At 39.3% G+C, this 23,705-nt stretch overlaps 1 protein-coding gene across 1 annotated transcript; it reads left to right on the top strand.

The window, feature by feature from the left end:
- The first annotated feature begins 608 nt into the window (after positions 1–608).
- Positions 609–23,705, top strand: LOC127441304 (MAP kinase-interacting serine/threonine-protein kinase 2-like). Its single transcript, XM_051698545.1, has 14 exons — positions 609–688; positions 1,183–1,345; positions 1,504–1,588; positions 1,793–1,894; positions 2,352–2,449; positions 7,882–7,961; positions 8,357–8,430; positions 8,514–8,618; positions 8,718–8,773; positions 9,000–9,095; positions 21,434–21,628; positions 21,780–21,944; positions 22,106–22,146; positions 22,292–23,705. Exons 2-14 carry the CDS (start codon positions 1,295–1,297, stop codon positions 22,572–22,574), a joined length of 1,431 nt encoding a protein of 476 aa, XP_051554505.1. The 5' UTR covers positions 609–688; positions 1,183–1,294; the 3' UTR covers positions 22,575–23,705.

Below are 23,705 nucleotides of genomic sequence, written 5' to 3'. Positions count from 1 at the left end.
CATTTAGATATTAGAAAACTAGAAACGTTTTGGAATGTTCCACTTGGTTTTGGTTGGATGTAGATTGTAAACACCCTACAAGGTGGAGTCAACTTTGACGTCTTTGCCACCAAAGTCTCCTTCACTAGAAACCAGACCACCTTCTCGGACTTCTTGGAACAGTCCCAAATATGAGCCACAAAGTATTAATCACAAAACTACTGTAAATGTATCATAATTGTATGAAATAGACTAAAAAATAAAACTTTATGCCTAATATAATTTTTTTTTAAACGTGGCAGTTACAAAAGTTATTCCCTGACATCACATGTATGCAGTTGCATCTCCAATATATAATAAAAAAAGTAATCACAGCCATGTTATTGTCTCAAATTCTCCACTGTCCAGCAGAAGGTGCTGTAAATAACGACATTGAACTTGCACAGCGCTTGTCCCGTTTTGTTAGAAATGAGATTACCCGCTCTGGGGATTTAAATATCCAATAGCATTTTGAGATTTTAATTCTGGGTCTCAAAGCAATAGCTTTGATTGGATATTCAGAATCGAGTGGGTGGAGCGTGGGATTGGACAGTATATATTCCTTGAGCGCTCACGCTCATCTCACAAATGACGAACACATAGTAGAAACTGTTTAAACGGTGGGTTTGAGCAACGGCGTGAACGCTGGCGCCTCACGGCTAGAAACAGGGTAAGATTAAAAAAACAATCATATTTCTCTGACTTAGATGAAATCACTGAATTACTACAGAGACTTTTTGTCCAAACCAACTCTAACCCACAACTAACGGTCCTACGTGCAGCTCAGACGTAGGGACCTTGTTGTGGTGGCTTACTGTATGTTACGAAACGAATAAAAATAGCTACTGACATCTTGTAAACTAAAAATGAACCGCTTGTAAACGAAATAAGCAAGACTTTTTGTCAATTGATAGGTGGGTTTCTCATTTATAGTCGCAAGTTAATTCATTTTTGTTTCGTGTTAAATTTCCGAAACTGTTGACTCGAAACATAGAAGACAATATAAATATCAGGTCTGCAGATAAGCATAAAAATGTCTATAAAGTCTTTCCTCATGTGTTCTCTTGTGGTCACCTCTCTCTTGGAGAACACTTTACTAACTACACTGTCATACTGGAAGAGCATCTGTTCTGGGCCATGTTGTTTATGTTTCTGTGTGTGCAGGAGTCATCTGTTGCACGACCACCTTGAGGTGATCAGTACTTGAATCAAAGGAGCCACTGCACCGTAATTAAGGCACCAAGACGCACTATCATCATTTGATACTTAAAAAGAAATGGTGCAAAACAAGATAACAGAAGTCACTGGATTCCATCACTCCTTCAAGGTTGGTCCTTGAGCTTGTTAAATTTGTGGCAATTGTTTATTCTGCTTTACCAGTATCAGGGCTGCCTTGGTCATAGAGGAAACTGGAAAAGGCATAGACATTTTTTTTTTTTTAGTGAATAGAAAAAATTGAACCAACCTTTCTGTTCCTTCACCCAGGGTCAAAACCCTTTCAAGACTGATGGATTCATGGAATCAGAATCCCATCTTGAATTGTCCTTCAAGTTAGACTGCTCAAGACCTGGTATGGCTCTTTTTGCCTAATTTATCATTAATATTGGTTATTCTTTATCTCAAAGGTCTACATGGACGTAACTTCATTTGAAGAGGAAATTGTTTCTCATTCTGTGTGAAGCAAAGTTCATAATAGATTAGATAGACTTGTCACATTGAGATATTTGAAATAATTTGTGACCTTAAGTTTTTTTTTTTTCTGCTTGTTTTGAAGACATGCCAGCCAGCCAACCCATTGACATCCCTGATGCCAAGAAGAGAAACAAAAAGAAGAAGAGATGCAGAGCCACTGACAGTTTCTCTGGACGCTTTGAAGGCAAGTCTTATGTTTTTGTCTTTCATTAAAACCCCAAAAAACCTTAGGCCTTAAAGCTTAAGTGCCATTTATTCTATGTTTAAATACTTTCTACATTCCCAACTTTATATGCAGAGACAACAACATGTAATGTATGCCATTTGTAGGTTGATTTCCCTGAAAAAATGTGAACACTGGCACTGTGGTGCCAGCAAACATTGGTGTGAGTTTGGGGATGGACTATTTACTTGTTCGACCAATGTTAGATGGAGGGAGCGTTCTGGAAAACTGTTTGAAAACAAAAAATTATTTCGTCATTCTGTTTGATTAAGCTAGTGACAGAAATGACAAGTTCTTCAGCTTTAAGTTTAAAGCTTAAGCTTTACTGCTGTACAGATGATTTATCTATTTTAAAGTCTCTCAGAAATATTCAGAATTGCCTTTTTTTTTTTTTTTTTTTTTTTTTTTTTTTAAACAGATGTTTACAAACTACAAGATGAGGTTCTTGGAGAAGGGGCTTATGCTGTTGTACAGACCTGCATCAATCTGATCACCAGGAAAGAATATGCAGTTAAGGCAAGTATCAGCTCCCTCTAATATACATGTTGAACCAGCAAACACTGCAAAACAAACTAATTTCAGTGTTCATAGAGCCATGAAGCAATTGGTGCGTTGTCTGTGTTTGTTAGACTCCTGTCAAGAAAGGACAATGTCATTTTGGGGAGTGAATGCTGCTTTAAAAACATTCTTGGATTGTAAATGTGTTCCATTTCAAATCTATGTGTTCAGTTAAGAACACACTTAGAAGTGTTTTGTGACACTGTAAGTATGAATTGAGGGAAGAAGCCAGGCAAACTTTGGCTGTAAGCTCTGTGTCCCGCCCTGGATGTAGTGTGTTACATAACATTTAAGATGGAGGTTTGTGTTTGGACAGATGGCTCTGTATCAATGTTTCAGCTTTCTTCAGGAAATACTAGCTTTGTCACTAGCTTTGATTCACAGTTGTGTGTTCTTGTGAGCTGTTATGCATCTGTACTTGTTCTTTTCTCTGGAACAATAACCTCAGCTCTCCAGCTTCTGTGCAACAAAAATAAATGAGCACAGTGCCTGCTCCGCAGAGAAAATTCCTCTTATCAATTGTTGACGTTTTTGTAGTAGTTCTGTGAATCTGTGTAAAAAGGCATTTGACCTCCAATAAATGTGTATATACCCATTTTCCATCTATACTATATAAAAAGGAAACCGTGGGATGCTAATGAAGCACGCACAGGATGTTTATGTTGCATTTCATAGCAAATGTTGTGTAACTTTCCACAGGGGCACAAAATTGAAAACAGCAGGTGATCCACATTGCTGACATCATGGAATATTGTTCAACGCTTATTGTTTAAAGAGTCGTATGAGCCAGTGCTCTCCTCTGGAAGCCAGAGAAAGTTTGAGTTTTTTCACCATTGTTTAATTTCATAATTCGCATCACATGTAATGTGATTTGCATAATTAGGCTAAAATGTATTGTTAGTGCTTAACTTTTGTATAACCATTGTGCAGAGATTGAAACGTTTGGTCACTCCATTGATTGTATGGAATGATGCTCTAATGCAAAGTTAAAGCTGAAGTATGTAATTTCTGTGCCACAAATCAGTTTCAAAAATCAACTTTGTTTTCAAAACGGCTTTCTGCATATGCCCCCTGTCTGCCATTAGTCAAACTTGGAGATAATCCCGCCCCCAACTCATGCCATTGGTAATATTGTTGGGGTGGGTCTAAGTGGGCCGCTCAAAGCAAAAGAGCAATTTTCAAGGTGCCGTAGTAAGATGGTGCTTACAGTTTGAGAAAATTAACCTATGAATGGATTTGTAGTAGATATTTAAGGAATATTCCAGGTTCAATACAAGTTAAGATCAACTGACCGCATTTGTGGCATAATATTGATTACAACAAATTAATTTTGACTTGCCCCTCTTTTTTTTTTTTTTTTTTTTTTTTTTTTTTTTTGCTTTTGCTTTTTAAAAAAAAAAAAGCAGAAATTGATTCCAGTGATTGGGGCCAATTTTTGAATACTAACTGTTTCAAAAGTATAACCACAAAATATGAACAATATGCTTGTAAACATTATTTTAGTGTGTGAAAATCACAAACTTATCTGTGTAACGTTATTACCAATTTTACAACTTCGTTGCCATGATGATGTAATTTCAACAAATCCTAAAGTGACTTTAAAAATGACAGTTTAAACAACTTTACAGCTCAAATAATACATGAGTTTTAACAGAGGAATTAATGTGCTTTTATAAGATTCACATTTCTGCCTTTTTTAAACCTTTCAAAATGGTCCTGTCCACTTCCATTGTAAGTGCCTCACTGTAATTTTTTTTTGTGATCAACACTATGCCACATGCTTTCGATTGAGCTTATCTTGTATTGAGCCAGGAATATTCCTTTAAGCAGGGATAGGAGAAAGTATTTTAACGAGAAGGATATAGCTGCAGGCATTGCTCCAAAAAGGGGCGGAAGCTCCAAACCGGCATTTAAAGATATAGGGACCCCGTTACCTAATCCTTTCCCCAACCTTAGACGTGAGTGGAAGTAACACCCCCTTTTGGAGATGGCGCAACCACGCCCCTACTAGAGTAACCCTGCCCTCTTTTGGAGATTCCACCCCCATTTGGAGGTCTCCGGCCTGCAGCTATTCCTACTTGATTTTTAACACTGAAAAATGTTACATACCGGTACTTCAGCTTTAAGTGTATTTTGTTAGTGGCTAGGGACAGATGGCAGGGTTAAACCAGATCAAATGAAAAAGAATCACTGTGCTCTACCAATGTAGGGTGGGAAGATCCATGAGCTTGGTCAATTCCAAAAGAAAAATGATCCCCACTTTTATTCTTCCCCAACTTTTTCATTTTAATTTATTTTTTCCACCAGCCATGGGACACAAACCTTTCAGCCTCATGGCCTTCCTCAGTGTGTGTTATACCAGAAGATTGATTTGAGTTAAGAGGGGCAACACAACTTGCAAACTCTTGACCATTAGAAAACTAAGATTCAATAGACAAAAGTTTAGTTAGATCCTCTCTATTGTCCTAGTTAAACGGTGCATGCCCACACATGTAGAATTTTGGACACTGCTGATCACACCCAGTTAACAAATCCAGCAAACTGGTGGCATTGTCTGCTCTTTTCAAATCAAAATCAAATCCCTTTTATTGTCACACAGCCATATACACAAGTGCAATGGTGTGTGAAATTCTTGGGTGCAGTTCTGATCAACATAGCAGTCGTGACAGTGATGAGACATATACCAATTTACAATAACATCAAATTAACACAACACAATTTAAAGTCTAATATACATAATTACACACAACACAATATACAAATAATAACATACAATGTACAGTATACAATACACACAATATAGAATACACATTATTCAATAAAAAAGTGTATATAAATAGAATGTACAGTAGGTTGTATTGTACTGTATTGACATTCAGGCTGTCGGTTGATAGTAAGTTGTTAAGAGAGAATATAATATAATAATAATAATAATAATATAATTTACGACTGTCCAGTGTGAGATATAAGATGTTCTTTTAAAAGACTTTTAAAGATGTTCAGTCATTTAGGTGCATTTATTGATACTAGAGATGCACCAATGTATCTGCCAATAATCTATATCAGCTGATTAAAAGCAATTATTTGTACAATCGGACATCAGCTGATTGTTTAAAAACAGCAGATGCTCAGGTCTGATTACTTCCTGTCAATCAAAAGAAAAAATGGCTACAATTGTTGCTGTATGTGAAAGACCATGTGTCCTGTGTGGAATTCCTTTGAATTGGGTGACAATGACAGAAGAGTAGCAATTTGTAGGCTGTGTGCTGCTAGAATTGGATGAGATGCACACTATAAGAAATGACTAATTTTAGTGGTGAAAGAATGTGAAAATGCTACAGAAAATAACCTTTAATTGGTTAACGGGTAATTACCTTAACACACTGTATAACAATATTTAACAAGATAATATATTTAATGTTGAGGTAATATGTTGTAAGTAAAAATAATTATTTTACATCAAACTGTTTAACTGTAAAAATGTATATGATGTATAACGAGAATACATGTACTTTTTATATGGTGAACTATTGTTTACCATATTACAGTGAATAACAGTCATCCGTTCACAGAATTCCAGTGACCCATCTCAATTTATTTCATTTTATGGGAATAGTTAGGTTTATTCTTATTTTTAATATTAGTTATGCACTTTGGGGTGTTCTGTTATATTATGTAGTTTAGTTGATGTTTATTGCATTATTTTAATTTCACATGTTACCCTGGAGTTTTGTGTTTTTGTGGGTGACCGTGTACACTGTCTCTACGTGTGTATTTGTCATTGCTCCTGGTAGGGCCTCTCTTGATCAATTTCATGTCATCTTGTGCCCTTCTGTTGTTACTACAGTGATTAACAATACATTTGATGGTAGTTTCAATTCAGATTTTTACGGTTCCAGAAGGTTGGTGTATTAAGTTTGTAGCATTATTTAAAACAATACTGGTCACGGTATTTTTTTTTTTTTTTTTTTTTTTTTACTGTGAATTTCTGGCAAAGCTGGCAGTTTTTACCATAAATTTAACAGGATTGTTTTTTACCGTGTTCACTACCTTTAAAAATTGACACCACTAATTTGATTACTCACCTTAAAGCTCGACACAGCAAGGAATATGATGAGCTAAAGCGGAGACCAAAAAGTGCAAATCTGAGTTAAGAACGTTAAAAATAATTTAGAAATGTTACCAGTTTAATGTGAGCCTAACAAGAGGCTATTCAGAATTCAGTTAATGTTGGTTAATCTGCTTTTTGTTTCAGTTTTGTGTTTATAACTGAGACTGTTTTTCTGAAACATGACATGTAGAGACACAAATTTTGTTTGCATCCCTAATTGATCCCAACCCAAAAGTTGGTGGAAAAGACTAAGGGAAAGACTGCTATTTTGACACACCACGCATGTGATGTGGGTGCTCTGTATCTTGTCTGTGTGTTGTGAAATCTGGTCATCTTGTGTCTAGCATGGCTTGCAAAAGCTGGCATGCAGAAGCTTCAAGGTCATGTGGTGACCTGCTGAATCAGTGGTCTGAGATGTTGTTTTCTGGGGTGAACAGAGGCGTTTCATGTGTGCCTCAATCTCCCACATGTCTTTGTGGATCTCACACCACCAACAAGGAGACAAATCTGTTGACTCAAGCTGAGGATTGCGGTGACGTGGATATGTCTGATAGATTTGCCACTCAGGTTTTCAGAACCAAATGTGTGCTTTAAAGAGCTGTCTCCAGGTAGCAAAAGGGCCTATCAAAAAAAAAATCATTGTGTCTGTTCCAAAATCTATTGAGCGTCCTCAGGAGGCAGGATTTTAAGACATCTTAGGCATGCTCCCGACACGAAGGCTGTTCCAAAAGGTAGGTATCTTTAATTATGCTGCCTGCTAAGATATCTCGTTTTGGCCAAATTCTAAGGTAGCATCATATGTATCCTCCGGTTAGGCGATCCCAGAAAGCACAGTGATGAGCTTGGGTGGAAAAATAAATCCAAGATTATAAATGTATAATATAGATTAATAATAGTTTTATTATACAAAACCAACTATTTCACCTAATGTGTCTACTGTACGTATTTATGCTCCAAGGATTGTGTAGTTTCTCTCACGTCAGTTGTATTGAAATCGGGTGCGAGTCGAGGCTCACATGCACTGCGCTTGGGGAGCTCTATTTGAAAGATGCGTGGAGCTGCCGCCTATGTAGAGTGTTCCAAATTGGTCTCTTATGAGGCATCATTTCCATAAGGATGCTGCCATAAAAGAAAGCTGCCTATTTAGGCAGGAGACAGCAAGGTAGCTCACTAGGTTTTGGAACAGACCCAAAGGGTTCCGTCCTTGAAATGGAGCTCTGTGTCTTTCCTTTGGTTTGTATTATAGGTCATTAAAACAATATTTTTTAATGATACACAGATCATTGAGAAGAGGCCGGGGCACAGTCGGAGCCGTGTCTTTAGGGAGGTGGAAATGCTCTACCAGTGCCAGGGCCACAGGTACAGAGAATCTGATGGGACACTATCTTAACGGATTTGAATGCATTGATGTAATTTTCACTGAAAAAATTTCAAGATACTTGAGGGTTACTCAGATGCCAGACTGGTGGAACCTTCTTGAGAACATCTTGGCAACCTTTAAAGAAGTCAAGTATGCTTTTATGGACTACAGGAACATATATATTGCCTTTTAGAGTGAGTGCCTCTCAACCTTTCTGTTATGGTGGAGTTTTTGAAACCTAGTGTTCTTGCAGGAACTAAGTCTCTCAGAGAACTGAAATGCTGCCGGGAGGTTCATCAGAGGGTTCCGCCTGTTACAATGCGAGGAACTCCAAAGTGTGCCTTGATCACCTTTTAAGATCTTTGCCTAATGATAAGATCTTTTCTCAATACAGAAACATTTTGGAACTGGTGGAATACTTTGAGGAAGAGGACAAATTTTATTTGGTCTTTGAGAAACTGAGAGGTGGTAAGTTGACTCCTTTTGTTATTAATGTTTGTAAAGAATCTACAATATTTCCTAAATCTTTATGCTTGTGTTCATTTTCTCAGGTTCTATCTTGACTCACATACACAGACGGCAACACTTTAATGAGCAGGAGGCCAGCATAGTGGTACAGGACATCGCCAGTGCTCTGGATTTCCTTCACAACAAAGGTTGGGACCTTTTGTGTTGATTCAAAACAATGTCTTCATGCTGTTTTTGTTTTTTTTGACCAACACCGATTGTCTTTATATAATCTCCTACTTTTATAGGGATGGCACATCGAGACCTTAAGCCAGAGAACATCCTCTGTGAACACAGTGACAGGGTGAGCCTCTCTTTGCACATCAGGAGACATGAGACAACTGAGGAGAAAATGCATGCACTGCATTTCTGACTAGATTTTTGACAAATATGTTGGGTACAGTAACATTTTATGTGCTTTATTTTTGTGCTGTTAAACAAACAAGAATTGGCCCGGTTATCTGTCTAGGGTTACTCAATGCCCAGTTGTAACTCATAATATTGACATTTATGGTTTTTCTTTTCTACAGATTTCTCCAGTGAAGATCTGTGATTTTGACCTGGGTAGTGGGATCAAGTTGAACAGCGACAGCTCACCCATTTCCACCCCTGAACTATTGACTCCGGTGAGTCTGACCCAGCAATATATTGTATACAGTCTGGATATTAATGCTCCCCATATATTGTAGTTGAAGTCAATTTGTAACGGTTCACAACCATTTTTCTTCTCTGATCTGATGTGTTTCCGAGTAAAACAGCGAATTTAACAAGGGAAAAATGCAGTGTGGGGCTTGGTTTTTTTTTTATTTTATTTTTTTTTATCCATCATGAAATTGAATGAGTCTTGAATTTATTTCTATAGGACAGGTAGTTGGAGAGGATGGGTTGGAAAAGACAGTTTGGTGATGTCAGACCAAAAGGAAATTTGTTTGAGGCGGAGCAGTTAATTAAATGTAGATGAAACGTTACAAAAATAAACGTGCGTGTGTGTGTGTGTGTATATATGTGTGTTCAGGTATATATGGTTTACGAGGACTATTCACTAGCACTATTCTAGATTAGGGTTGCAGCGGTATATTGGTTTTATGGTATACCACGGTATGAAAATTGACTGTTTTCATACCATGTACATTTGCTAATCTACGGTATTGAGAAAAAAATGCAACCCGACGGAGAATCTCATCTCCTTTCCTCCTCGACTGCCTGTCAGACTCGTCAACTTGCGCCACACACACACATGCAGCGGAGAAAATGTCAGAGAGAGGCGAGGGGGTCTGACATGAGTGTGTGTGTGAGTTAAAGCAGTGTTTCTCAACTGGTGGGTCGCAGGTCTATTCGGACTGGGTTGCGGACAGCAGAGAAAGAACAATGCTGTGGTTCTCCCATTGAAGATATTTCGGCAGCCGCCCAAATGATAGCCTATTTAGGACTGCCAAGGCAGATTTAATGATAATCTCGCAATCGGCTAAAGGCTTCTCATCTGCACTTTCGCACGAGTGTAACGGAACCAGCTTGCGATCATGATCTGCTCTTCTCTTTGGCTTGCTTGCAACAACCGGGATTCCCTCGATATTGCGGAGCGCTGACTTCAAAACTGATGTGACCAATTTCAATTCTAGTGAGACTTTTCTAGTTTAAAGCGTTACAGAGGAAGTCAAGTCGAATCTCTCAAACAGTAGGCAGCCCTGACATGCCAAACAGCACTGAGGAGGAAAAGAGCAACACTGTGCTATGCGCTCTTTTTTTTTTTTTTTTTTTTTTTTTTTAAATTATACATCACAACAAAATTGTTTCACGATTTTACATGAGTAAAAGTATATCTTATATTTTGAAAATGTTATAGTTTCATGTGAAATAATCTAAAGGTAGAATCTATTAGACCTCATTTTATATCAACTGTAGCAGTTGTAGTTAAACTTTCAAGATGTGTTTTAGCTAGCATTTATTTTTTCATAAATACTAAAGTTGTTGTTGTTTATTATTATTATTATGATTATTATTACTATTTAAGACTAGCTACACTGACCTAACCATGGTAATGAGGAGCCTTTCCTCCTGTGTAATATGTGAAATTAGAAACAAACGGGATAATAATGGGCTCATAAGTAAATATGATAAATTTTTAAAAGGTGGGAGAGAAAACTTCCAGTTGCTTTTGTTGTTGACGTCAACAAAATGTCACTTGATGCATGTCCTTGTACTTAAACCATGAACAAAACTATGCAAAAAAGGAAATGCGACCCAGGATACATTAAATACAGGTTACGTTTTTACTATGGTGGGCCACTTGATTTCCAATGTAATATCTGGGTGCTGAAGCAAAACCAGTTGAGAACCACGAGTTCAAGTTACAGACTGGAGCAGTCTGGCTGCGCTGTCGCGCACCTACAGTATGTTAATTGTTAATAATCACAGGACATTACTTTAAAAGCTCACACAGCTGATGTTACTTTTCATTTAGTAGTTAATTTAACATGCTATGCTAACATGTAAACTAACATGCTTTAGTTATATAACATGTTATAGTTACATGCTATTTTTTTTTTTTTTTATCATGTTTATTATAATTCTGTTAGCTTTCTTTTAAAAAAAAAAAAAAAGTCTCCCTTTTGAAAACACTTCCATTTTAAAAAAAAAAAAAAAAAAAAAAGAAACAATGATTTGAATTATAAAGCGTTTTGTTCAACCAAAAAAAAAAACTTCTGCTTTTACTCCTTTAAGGGTAATTGTAACTGATAATAATAATTGTGTAATACCGTGAAATGGTTATCGTACCGTGAATCTCATACCGTTGCAACCCTATTCTAGATTATACACATGTAATTATCAAGTGTCCTCATAAATCAAAATCTTAAACATGCTAAACAATGTTTTTTGAAAATGTAAAAATGCAGAATGTTTTCTGTAAGGGTTAGGGGGGTGGGGTGGGTCATATCAGCAAAATCCAATATTGGTCAGCCTCTAATTTGTATTTATATAATGGTACATAAACCAATTTTAATGTGATATAGAGTCTGACCAATACAATTTTAGAGGGGGAAAATTCACCGATTACCGATATGGTGGCCAATATAGCTCATTTTTTAGCTGGAATGAAAACAGACCTTTTCTATGTGCATTGTGCACGGATTTTGCACCAATATGACTATGCAAAGGTACTCAAGAAGGCTGCTTTCTTAAATATTTTTATCAAAGAATATTTGACATTGTTATACATCGTCAAATTCTAGAAATGAACACTGAGAAAATAAAGAATAAATAAAAATACAATAAATAGTTAAATAAACATCAGTACTATATGTTCAGTATCAGTCAATGGCTGACCATTAAAATAAAGAATAAATACAAATAAAATGAATAGCTAAATAAACATCAGTAGTACTGTTTGGTATCAGTCAAATGCTGACTGTTTTAATACTGCCAGTCAATTAGGGGCAGCAGTGTTGCATCGTATTCTGCTATACAAGTTCAGGGGAAACTTTCAACGGTGGAGAACCAGACTTTAAAATATTATATTTTATAAATTCAACGACTGGAATTGCTCGGTTGAAGGGGGTACCAAACTGTGAATACTGAACAAAACCATTTTAATACGTTTACACATTAGCTTCCACTCAGCTGACAATGTATGAAAGTAGCTACGTGGTTAGCTAGTTAGCTATAAGCTTGTTGTCATGGAGAGTAAAAGATGGACGTTGTTTATTTACTTTCCAGCATTGCGTCTCACCAACTAGGTAACAAAGTAGCGTGAAATCGGCACTCAGCAGACACAATCCACCACTGCACCATTGTCTGCTGAGCTGCAAAAAAGATGTTGTGATGTTTACCTTTCAATCTACCACGTTACTGACTGCACTGACAAACTATAGCTGGCTAACATAGCAAACTGATGTGATAAACATGAGTGACATGGTTGTCAGGGACAGGGTTAACGTTACATTGAAAAGGGAAAATGATGGGATCATTGTTTAACTTTCCAGTATGTATTTCACAAACTAATTAGCAACTTACCGAGAAGACACCGCTTAACACCGCACTACTTAACACTGCACCGCTTAACTCCGCCCTGTCTGCAGAGCCACCGTCAGCTCAGCTCTGTAAACAATGGAGTCGGAGTGCACTCTGACAAACTATGTTATGACACCAATTCAAGCATTGTTTTCTGCATTACGTTCTGAAAGTTTTCATATCTGCGCATATCGGTAAACGTATACGGCGATACCGATATATTAGTGAAAGGCTAATATTGGCCGACCGATAAATCGGTCAGACACTTGTGCGTCCGTAAAACTTTCATATATCCTACCCAGTGTTATTTATTTTGAGATTGTGTGGGTTTGTTTTGGTATGGGGATATGGTATTTTATTTGTTCAGGTCTTGAAAAAGGTCACCGGATAATGGCAAGACTGGTTCAAGCTGACAAAGGCTATGTAACTCTAATAACCACTCTGTATAATTGTAGTGAGATGAGTAGCATCTCAGAATGCACAACATGTTGAACCTTGAGGCGGATGGGCTACAACAGCAGAAGACCACATCGGGTTCCACTTCTGTCAGACAAGAACAGAAAGCTGAGGCTGCTCACCAAAACTGGACAGTTAAAGACAGGGGGAAAAAAAATAGCTTTGTCTGATTAATCTCTTTCTGCTGAGGTACACCGATGGTAGGCCCACTGCAGCCTCAGATTTTTGTTCTTGAAGGTCCTGACCAGTATCTGCATGATTTTATGCATTGCGTTATATGCACCATTTGTGTACCTCAGCAGAAATCCAGATTTATCAGACCAGGCGATTGTTTTCCCAGTCGTCTATTGTCCAGTTTTGGTGAGCCTGTGCCCACCGCAGCCTCACTTTCCTGTTCTAAGCTGACAGTAGTGGTACCTGGAGGGCTCTTCTGCTGCTGTAGCCCATCCACTTCAATGTTCGAGGTGTTGTATGTTCAGAAATGCTTTTCTGCATAGAACTGTCGTAACTAGGGCTGCAACTAACAATTATTTTGATAATCGACTAATCTAACGATTATTAGAACGATAATTCGGGCGATTATTGCAACGATTAATCATTAGCTCTTAACCGACTATTCAGCTTGTTCCTTGACTTAAAAGGTTGTAATAAATGTGCTTACTAATAATAAAAAGGACAAAATCATCTTTTAAAAATACCTCTAAATGACATTCATTGAATTAAAGGAAAATGACTAAGTTTAATTGAGTAAATTCACTGCAAAAAATCATTGTAATAAAGCGTTTTGACTTGTTTTCCATTTTTTTTTTTTTTTTTTTTTTTTTTAACTATCTAAAAATTCTTGATGTAATACATTTAGACTTGCTTTCAGATAATGTATCTTGAATATAAGTGAATTTTGTATGTTTTATTTTTTATTTTTTTATTCATCTGCCAGTGCAGTAAAGTCAAAATATACTTACATTCAAGATCTCTTCTCTGAAAGCAAGTCTAAATATTATGTTGCTTCAGGTAAATGTATCTTGTTTTAAGGATTTTTGGATATTTTAAAATATATAAATATGTAATATTATATTCAACATTCTCAGACAACAAATTTGTCTTCTGCAGTATAGCTCCTAAAGTACAGTTGTGCTCAAAAGTTTGCATACCCTTGGAGAATTTGTAATATATGTACCATTTTTAAAGCACATGAGTGAGCAGGCAAAACCCATTTCTTTTATTTCTTATGGGATTCATATTCAACTGTAGGTTATAACAGAATGGCACAATCATAAAACAAAACATGGCAACAAAGAAAAAAATGAAATGACCCCTATTCTGTGTATAATACTGTATATTGCCCCATTTAGCATCAATGACAGCGTGCAGTCTTTTGTAATAGTTGACTGAGGCCCCAAATTCTTGCAGGTGGTATAGCTGCCCATTCGTCTTGGCAAAATGCCTCCAGGTCATGCAAAGTCTTTGGTCATCTTGCATGAACCGCACATTTGAGATCTCCCCAGAGTGGCTCGATGATATTAAGGTCAGGAGACTGTGATGGCCACTCCAGGACCTTCACCTTTTTCTGCTGTAATCACAGGAGGGTCAACTTGGCCTTGTGTTTAGGGTCATTGTCGTGCTGGAAAGTCCAAGAGCGTCCCATGCGCAGCTTTCATGCAGAAGAATGCCAGTATTTTCTGATTAACATGCTGCATTGGTCTTGCCATCAATTTTCACAAGATTACCCGTGCCTTTAGAGCTCACACACCCCAAAACATCAGTGAGCCACCACAATGCTTCACAGTGAGGATGGTATTCTTTTCACTATAGGCCTTGTTGACCCCTCTCCAAAAATAGCACTTATGGTTGTGACCATAAAGCTCTATTTTGGTCTCGTCACTCCAAATTACAGTGTGCCAGAAGCTGTGAGGCATGTCAAGGTGTTGTCGGGCATATTGTAACCAAGCTTTTTTGTGACATTGGCGCAGTAAAGGCTTCTTTCTGGCAACTTGACCATGCAGCTCATTTTTGTTCAAGTATCGTCGTATTGTGCTCCTTGAAACAACCACACCGTCTTTTTCCAGAGCAGCCTATATTTCTCCTGAGGTTACATGTGGGTTTTTCTTTGTATCCCGAACAATTCTTCTGGCAGTTGTGGCTGAAATCTTTCTTGGTCTACCTGACCTTGGCTTGGTATCAAGAGATCCCCAAATGTTCCACTTAAGTGATTGAACAGTACTGACTGGCATTTTCAAGGCTTTGGATATCTTTTTATAATCTTTTCCATCTTTATAAAGTTCCATTACCTTGTTACGCAGGTCTTTTGATGTTCTTTTCTGCTCCCCATGGCTCAGTATCTAGCCTGCTCAGTGCATCCACGTGAGAGCTAACAAACCCATTGATTATTTATACACAGGCACTAACTGCAATTTAAAAAGCCACAGGTGTGGGAAATTAACCTTTTAATTGCCATTTAAACCTGTGTGTGTCACCTTGTGTGTCTAACAAGGCCAAACATTCAAGGGTATGCAAACTTTTGATCAGGGCCATTTGGGTGATTTCTGTTATCATTATGATTTAAAAAGGAGCCAAACAACTATGTGATAATAAATGGCTTCATATGATCACTATCCTTAAATAAAAGAATATTTTCAAAATCAGTGCCAAAATTTCACAATTTCTGCCAGGGTATGCAAACTTTTGAGCACAACTGTAAATGCACTTTATTTTGAAGTTTTGGATATTTATATTGGAAAACAAACCAAAACAACAAATCAAAGTATGTAGTTGCAGTGTAGATAATGGGCGAAGACCACCCTCTCACCTTTTTTTGTTCACATTGATCCATCTTTAACTCTCTTCTTAATAGAGCTGCATATTACCGATTTTGTTTTTTTGTTTTTTCACGATAAGATGCACACCACAACACCATGTATTATTCACTTCGTGGTGAGCCATCACATTATAATCTAACTGGAGCAAGTGTGCACAAGGGACGAGCGTGCCCGCGCCAGAATGTACATCAGCCGGGTGCAGTTTCAGTCTCTTCCCCCTTAGATCGTGTCACTTCATGTAACTCTGAAGCGGTGCTGACCACACAGAGATATGCCAGTTTCAGAATTTATACTTATTTGCATGACCTGCTTCCTTATTTGAACTTTAAAGGATGCATTAAAGATATAATGGTGATGTGTTTCCTTGTTTGCTTCTGTGGAAAGGCAGCTCCGGCTCCGCTGTATTTCACAACGGGAGTGCTTCTGTATTTAGTTATTTTGTATTTGTAGCTGTTAAGGACGGGCAAAGAGGAGGCGGGAACTGGCTGAACAGTCAACGTATCGGCTGATTCAGCACCGGCCGTGCATCATCATGGATCTACATCACTTGAAGCTGTTTGGAGTGCATCTGGACTTTAAGCTGTGTCTTCTTCCTCAGTCAGGCACGAGCTGCAGCGCTGCTCTCGTACGGCATTAGTTTCAAATCTGATCTCATGTTACGTTAGATGAGATCAAACGACTATTCGACAATTAAAATGTCTTTTTGTTTTTTTTGTCGTCGATAACATCAACTAATCGTTTCAGCCCTAGTTGTAATGTGTGATTATTTGGCTTACTGTCACCTTCCTGTCACGTTTTTGCCCACAGAACTGCCACTCGCTGGATGTTTTTTGTTTTTCGCACCATTCTCTTTACACTAGAGACTGTTGTGCGTGAAAATCCCAGGAGATCAGCAGTTACAGAAATACTCAAACCAGCCCATCTGGTCGAATCCAGGGTGTGCTGAGTGACTCCAGTCAGGCTTCCTAAGAAACCAGTTGGCCCGGTTGCTAGGGTGGGTAGAGTCACGTTGGGTTAACCTCCTTGTGGTCACTATAATGTGGTTCTCTTTGCTCTGTGGGGCGTGTGGTGAATTGCGCATGGATGCCACAGAGAATAGCGCGAAGCCTTCACACGCGCTACGTCTCTGTGGTAATATGCTCAACAAGCCGCGTAATAAGATGCGCGGATTGACTGTCAGACACTGAGGCAACTGAGATTCGTCCTCCGCCACCCGGATTGAGGTGAGTCACTACGCCACCACGAGGACTTGGAGCACATTGGGAATTGGGCATTCCCAATTGGGGAGAAAAACCAGCCCATCTGGAACCAACAATCATGCCATGGTCTAAATCACAGATCACTTTTTCACATTCTGAAGCAACTGACCCATCATGCAAATGTTTATACATTACAGTGCTGCCACACGTTTGGCTGATTAGATAATCGCATGAATAAGTAGATATACAGGTGTACCTAAAAGTGGCACGTGTGTGTGCATGCACTGTATCTGGCACCAAGACATTAGCAGCAGATCCTTCAAGTCCTGTAAGTTGCGAGGTGGATCCGCCATAGATCGGACTTGTTGGTACAGTACATCCCACAGATGCTCAATCAGATTGAGATCTGGGGAATTCTGCGGACAGGGCAACACCAACTCTTCATGTTTCTCAAACCATTCTCGAGCAATGTGGCAGGGTGCATTATCCTACTGAAAGAGGCCACTGCCATCAGGGAATACCATTGCCATGAAGGGGTGTACCTGGTCTGCAACTATTTACGTAGGTGGTATATGTCAAATTGACGTCCACATGAATGAGCGGACCCAGGGTTTCCCAGCAGAACATTGCACAGAGTATCGCACTGCCCCCACCGGCTTGTCGTCTTCCCATAGTGCATCCTTGTGCCATCACTTCCACAGGTAAACTGTGCACACATACACAACCGTCTCTCTCTCTGGTGGATTTGCTTTTGAAACTGGTTCAGATGAAAGTCAGTGAGCGTTTTCGCGTAATGCGAAGAGATACAGCAGCTTGCCCGTATCACTCGCCCTAATGTGGATGTAGTCTTAAAATCTCAGTTCAATAAATGCGCTCCCGTGTTTATTATTATGCCTGGGACCGGTTAGTCGCAGAAATGAACATGTTAAATATATTTTATATGTATTTATTTTTTTGTAACATGCACAATAAGACCAGGAACATGCAATAAGAAAGTAAATGGGGGCCAGTTTTTATATCATGTTGACTTAAACCGGGAACTCAGGGAAGGCAGTGTTCATATCATATAGTATTTCAGAACTTGCGAACACCCATACATCAAACTCTTTATTTCCAGAACGTCCTAAAACTAATTCTGAATTATCCTAAATGTATACCAAGGGAATGTGACCTGTTTTGTCACAAACAGTATTTGGTCTTACATAAACCTCACACCATTAAAACAGGAGTGGCTTGTTTTAGTGGAGTGTTTATTACCACTCCAGTGAAATGTTGTCCTGGAATCCAGAGCAAATAAGATCAATAGTGATAAAGGTTGAGAGTTACAGCAACCACCAATAAACATCAAAATGATCTCCTGCAGTAACTGAGTTTTGTGAAGGGTTGAAGATCTGTTTTGACACGAGTTATCGTAGATCATAGAATTATGTCATGAATAGAGCATACTGTACAGTGGACTGGAAGGGGCTTTGTTTAAGCTATGCAGTTTATCAGTGCTGTGAGGGGAACAGGCACAGCTCTTTAAATGTGAATTCCTTCTAGTATGGAGAACAAACAAAATTCCTCATTTAGGCCTTTTCACCCTTGCCTCCCTCATTTTGCTCTCGTCTCCACACCCTGCGGTTTCAGATGCTGTTGAAACACTCAAAGACTAGGTTACTAGAGGCTTGTGGTTACCTGTCTATCCTTCCTCTTTGTAATTCCTATAGTCTTTTCCATTCTTTGTCATAGTTTACCCCACAGCAGCAAAATATCCATTGGCCAGCCAGGTAGGCAAGCATTTGTATGGTCTAATCTGGGATAGAAAACAAAATGGTAAATTGAAGAGATTAAGTCACCGCTTCAATACAGTACAGATTCATGGTACAGCTTTTGACTAATTCTGTATGAAATTTCACCTTCATCCCACAACTCAACCGAAACATTGACTTTTCCCTCTGTGGCATACCAGGTTAAATACACTGTGGTAGATTTTCCCTGTCTGATTTCTTGCATTTCTTTAACTTTGGTTTTACTTACAAGAATAGTGAACAAAGGAAAGTCCCTGGTTTGCCAGAGCTCTTGCTATAACATTCCCTTCCTAAACTACTGTATTGTACAACATGCAGTTAAGAGACTGATGCAACACTGGAGCTTATTTAAAGTGGCTGAAATCATTGAAGTAAATGTTTACCTAGTAGAGGTCAACCGACAGAGGATTTCGACAGTGGAAATGCAGATAACAGATTAATCGGCCGATTAATTTTTAAAATTGATTTATGGAATGTAAAAAAGTCTTACTATGACATGTACAGACAAAGAGGTCTAAATGAATAAAATCCCAGATGCAGTTTATTGTTCAACCAAAATCACAAAAATAAAAAAAAAATTATGAAGATTTGGTGCATAACGCAGGACTTTTTAAAGTATAAACAAGCCCGAATCTCACTAGGGACTCTTATTTTGCCGCTAACGATGGTTCCAAAAAGCAACTGTTGACACAGACTAATCTGTAAAACTGATATATCAGTCTGCCTTTGTTACCTACTACACATAGGCCACATTAAATTTATAATCATTTAGAACATTAAAACTTTTGTCAGTGGGAAATCCTTTGCACATTCTAACACTGCAGCCTACATGTTGTCTGTAAACACTGTTTTTTTTAAAACCACAACAGGAGATGGGTTGGGGTGGGGCTGGTCAAGATAAAAGACAGAGACTGCTTTGCCTGACACTACCAAGATACATTCTGCATGGAGGGGCATTATGTAAGAGCCCAGCCATGCTGAAAATAGAGCCAGTTGGATAATATGCTGACAATTGGTGATCATTGCTGCTCCCTGGGTTTATTGCGTCACAGTGCACTCCAGTTTCTGCAGCATTGTGACATGGGAGACTTGTGCCTAATTTACAGAGGGCTAAAGGATCTTTTATAAGCTTTGATAGGTTAGCAGATAGGTCTCTCCCCTGATCACAAGCATTGCGTCAGTAGAGCTGCTGGCCATACCTTTTATGGTGGAGCTACACCATCACGTTTGACCATGGTACACTTTCATTCATGATGGATGTTCGTATGCATGCGTTATGTAACACTTGGTTCAGAGCAGCTTAAATCCTTTTCTGAGCAGCAACCTTTTGGCCTAGTTTCCACATGACGCGGTGTAGACCGCAGCAGCCTGTGGGCCCTGCTGGAACAGTTGTCCGCTGACGCATCCAGGTCTGAATCGGATCAGGCCACCCCAGCTTAACTGGGAACAATGAATGTGATAATGCCTCGGCAGATGAAAACAAACAGGAAAGGCCAGGTTGTGTGTGCTGTATCTCTGGTAAATGTTGCAGCTTTTGGTTGCTTACACCATTCTCCTCTTGGAATTGAGGGTTTTGTTTTTTGTTGTTTTCTAAATCGGTAAATTTGGCAAGCCACCTGACATGCAGATGATGCACTATTATACAGCCCATCTGGAAACAAAAAGAGCTTTTCCACCATTGGGACTCTGTCTCTGCCACGTGAAGCTCGCCGAAATAACAGGTGTACCGCTTGATCATAAACAATTGCAAAAGAGTGATTTAGGGTGTGATTGGAGTAACTTTACCTTGTGAAGGTTTGTGATTATGTATTTATCCCCTCGAGGCTTGCTGCAATAAAAACCGACTATTGTGCCTCCGCTGTCTGATTTCATTAGTCATTTTAGTGTAGGAGAATCCCAGGTGAGCATGATGGTAATTTCTGTCAGAGTTATGTCTGTCTATAGAAAGTCTGTACTTATTACATTTCAGATGGATAGAAATTGTGATCAGAATCTGTGAGACAATGTCTTCCTAAGTGGGCAGTTCTTGTCCAGGAAAAGTTGCAATGTGGACCAGACCATGGGTACTTCTCATTTCCTAAATCTTGCATCCTTGAGCCTGTGACCCGGAAACCGATTGAAGTCCGCCATTTAAGAACGTACCAATTCTCTAAATGCACCGTGAGGAGGCGAGGATGGAGGAATCTTATCAAGGATGCTTGCGAGGAAGCACAGGAGCATCCTATACAGGAGACTTTTTGGTCAAAGCACCTGACGCACACATTCTCCACCCCCTTCACGTCTCACTCAACAGTTTTAATTCATGTTTCACCTTTGTGGTTTAAATCATAATTGGCACATACTTCAACAGTGCATCTTGAATAATTTTGATTTATTATGAATATATTAAAGTTTCAATAACAAAGCCAAGCACGCTGAGATACTGCAGCTTCAGAAAAATGTGCTCTTGAAGTGACGCACAAGTGAGCAAGGACATTAATTTTACAAATCTGTCTTGCTTAGATTCCTCTGTCCTCGTTTCCTAAGAGGATGGAGTTAGGACACGAGGAAAGGTAGCAAGGAAATGAAACTAGGATGCACAATTTCAGAAATGCGAAGCACCCCATATGTCATTACTCAAAGGTCTGTCTGATGCATTCGGATGAGGCCTTTCTGTCAGAAGTTTCATCTCCTAGATCTTTCTTTCTTTCTACAGTGTGGTTCTGCTGAATACATGGCTCCTGAGGTGGTGGAGGCCTTTAATGAAGAAGCTAGCATCTACGACAAGCGCTGTGACTTGTGGAGCCTTGGCGTCATCCTTTACATCATGCTGAGTGGATACCCGCCCTTTGTGGGTCACTGTGGAACAGACTGTGGTTGGGATTGGGGAGAGCCCTGCCAAGCCTGCCAGGTACACTGCACCCTTGCGCAAGTTAAGATGCATGTAGCTCATTGGGAAAGCTTTTAGCACCACAAATACTGAGTTTTTTCTAGACTACCTTTAGAGATGTTACCTCTCCAAAGTATCTTTAATCTCACTCATTAAAATGATGTGTCCACAGAGCATGCTGTTTGACAGTATTCAGGAAGGGAAATATGAGTTTCTGGAGAAGGACTGGGCACATATCTCCCCTGCAGCCAAAGACCTAATCTCCAAGCTGTTGGTGCGGGACGCCAAAGACCGCCTAAGTGCAGCCCAAGTGCTGCAGCACCCATGGGTCAAGGGGGTAAGTCCATTCCTTCCCGGCCCTTTTTAGGACACTAGAGATATGGTTAATATAGTTTGCAACTTTTAATTTCCAATGCACCTCTTAGCTAATGTGTAACTAAGGAAAAACAAATAATGTAAACATGGACAAGTGACTCATTTCTGTTCTCCTCTCCTTAGTGTGCACCCAACACTGTATCAGCATCCATACTACATCAGAGGTAGGTAAACTCCCTACTAGTATCAAAGATTTGAATCTCATTATCCATTGGATTTTCAACAGCAATAGTTCGTACTGGAAACTCTTAAAAGCTGTGATTGATTCATATACTTGTGCCTTTCTGACCTATGATGTCCTTTCTCCAGGGGTGGTCGTGCACAGGACTTGACGTTCTTCGCAGGACAGGCTGTAGCCATGAACCGGGAGCTGGCTGAGAGGGAGGAGAGTGAGGAGCAGCAGCAGCTCGAGAAGGAGCTCTCTTCCCCATTTCTCTCCAGCAGCTCCGGGTCCGTGCTGCTGTCTCCTCCCTCCAGGTCCAAGCTGGCCCGCTGCAGGAAGACCGCAGGAAGTCAACACAGAGGGCCGGTGTGTGCTGCTGAACTCCGCCAGCTCCTCGCCCCTCTAGTTATTGTGGGCGATTGTGCCTGATTTTTACCATTCTTCGGCCTCCGATTTTCCCCTCCAACAACCTCTGTTGACATCTTCAACTAGGCAGTGTATTGACCTCCAACCACTCCGCCCACTTAATCTGTGGATCATAAGCTACTGTGGGAGGAATGTTTGTAGCACTTAAAGCACACAAACCTCAAAGTTCCCAGCAAACATAGTTTTGAGTGGGTAAAGGCTGTTGTGGCTGGAAAAGACAAATGTTTACGTCTGTGTGTCTCCGGACTCTTGATGTAACAATGTTTATGAAAAAGCCCCTGAGAACCAAAGGACTCATGTCAATCTGCTTCCCTTCAAAAAGCTTGGTCCCACTGAAGCCATTTAATTTAATTTTCCTTTTTCTTTGAACATTAGAAAAAAACGCATGCTCGCAGGGGTTTGTGCTTAAGCAATCTTTAAGACTTAAAGTATTTCACCTTCAGTCACTCGAGAGGGTGATATTGATGGCCGACTATTTAATTTACCCACAACTGTTGCTGAGACTTAAGAGGCAATTTGAAAGATTTATTATTCAAGTTATGCAGGGCCGAAATTGCAGCCATGTTGTGTGGGGTTATCTTTTGTCCTGAATTTTCAGACCTCATTTACTAATCTCCCCCTTGCTCCACTGTGTTACTGTAAGAACTCTTGTTTTCTGCCAAGAAAATCTCAGTGTCTTTGCTGTGTTTTTGGCAGAAACCTCAGGATCTCTTTCTGAATGGGGAACCAAAGCAGAGTTTAAGCAGATTAGGGTGCAAAACACTCTGTTTGTAAATTCATTGGAGTTACACTTTAGTATTCAATTTTGTCCTTGCACTGGTGGGTTTAGTCTTTAATCAGAGAGAATTGAACGGTGCAGCACAACATCTGAACAAAGGCTCTCATGAATTGGGTTGCACAATTGTTTTCTTCCCTTTTTACATTTCATGGCCTCAAATACCATGTAGAGGTATTTAAGGAACTGACAGTTGTGCTTTTTCAGGGCTCTGCAGCAACTTAAGAAAAAAAAATCAACTATTTTCACCATTCATTCAGTTAGTCATTGAACATTTTTGTGAACACACAAATAACTTGGGTGTGCTTTTGTCAATGACTCCGTGCACTGATTGAATAAAGGTGATTTATTGTATGAAA

This window comes from Myxocyprinus asiaticus, chromosome 5 (genome assembly GCF_019703515.2).
Source record: "Myxocyprinus asiaticus isolate MX2 ecotype Aquarium Trade chromosome 5, UBuf_Myxa_2, whole genome shotgun sequence".
Taxonomy (NCBI): Eukaryota; Metazoa; Chordata; class Actinopteri; order Cypriniformes; family Catostomidae; genus Myxocyprinus; species Myxocyprinus asiaticus.
The sequence above is the reverse complement of the archived record's forward strand: the minus strand, read 5'-3'. Positions and strand labels throughout refer to the sequence as shown.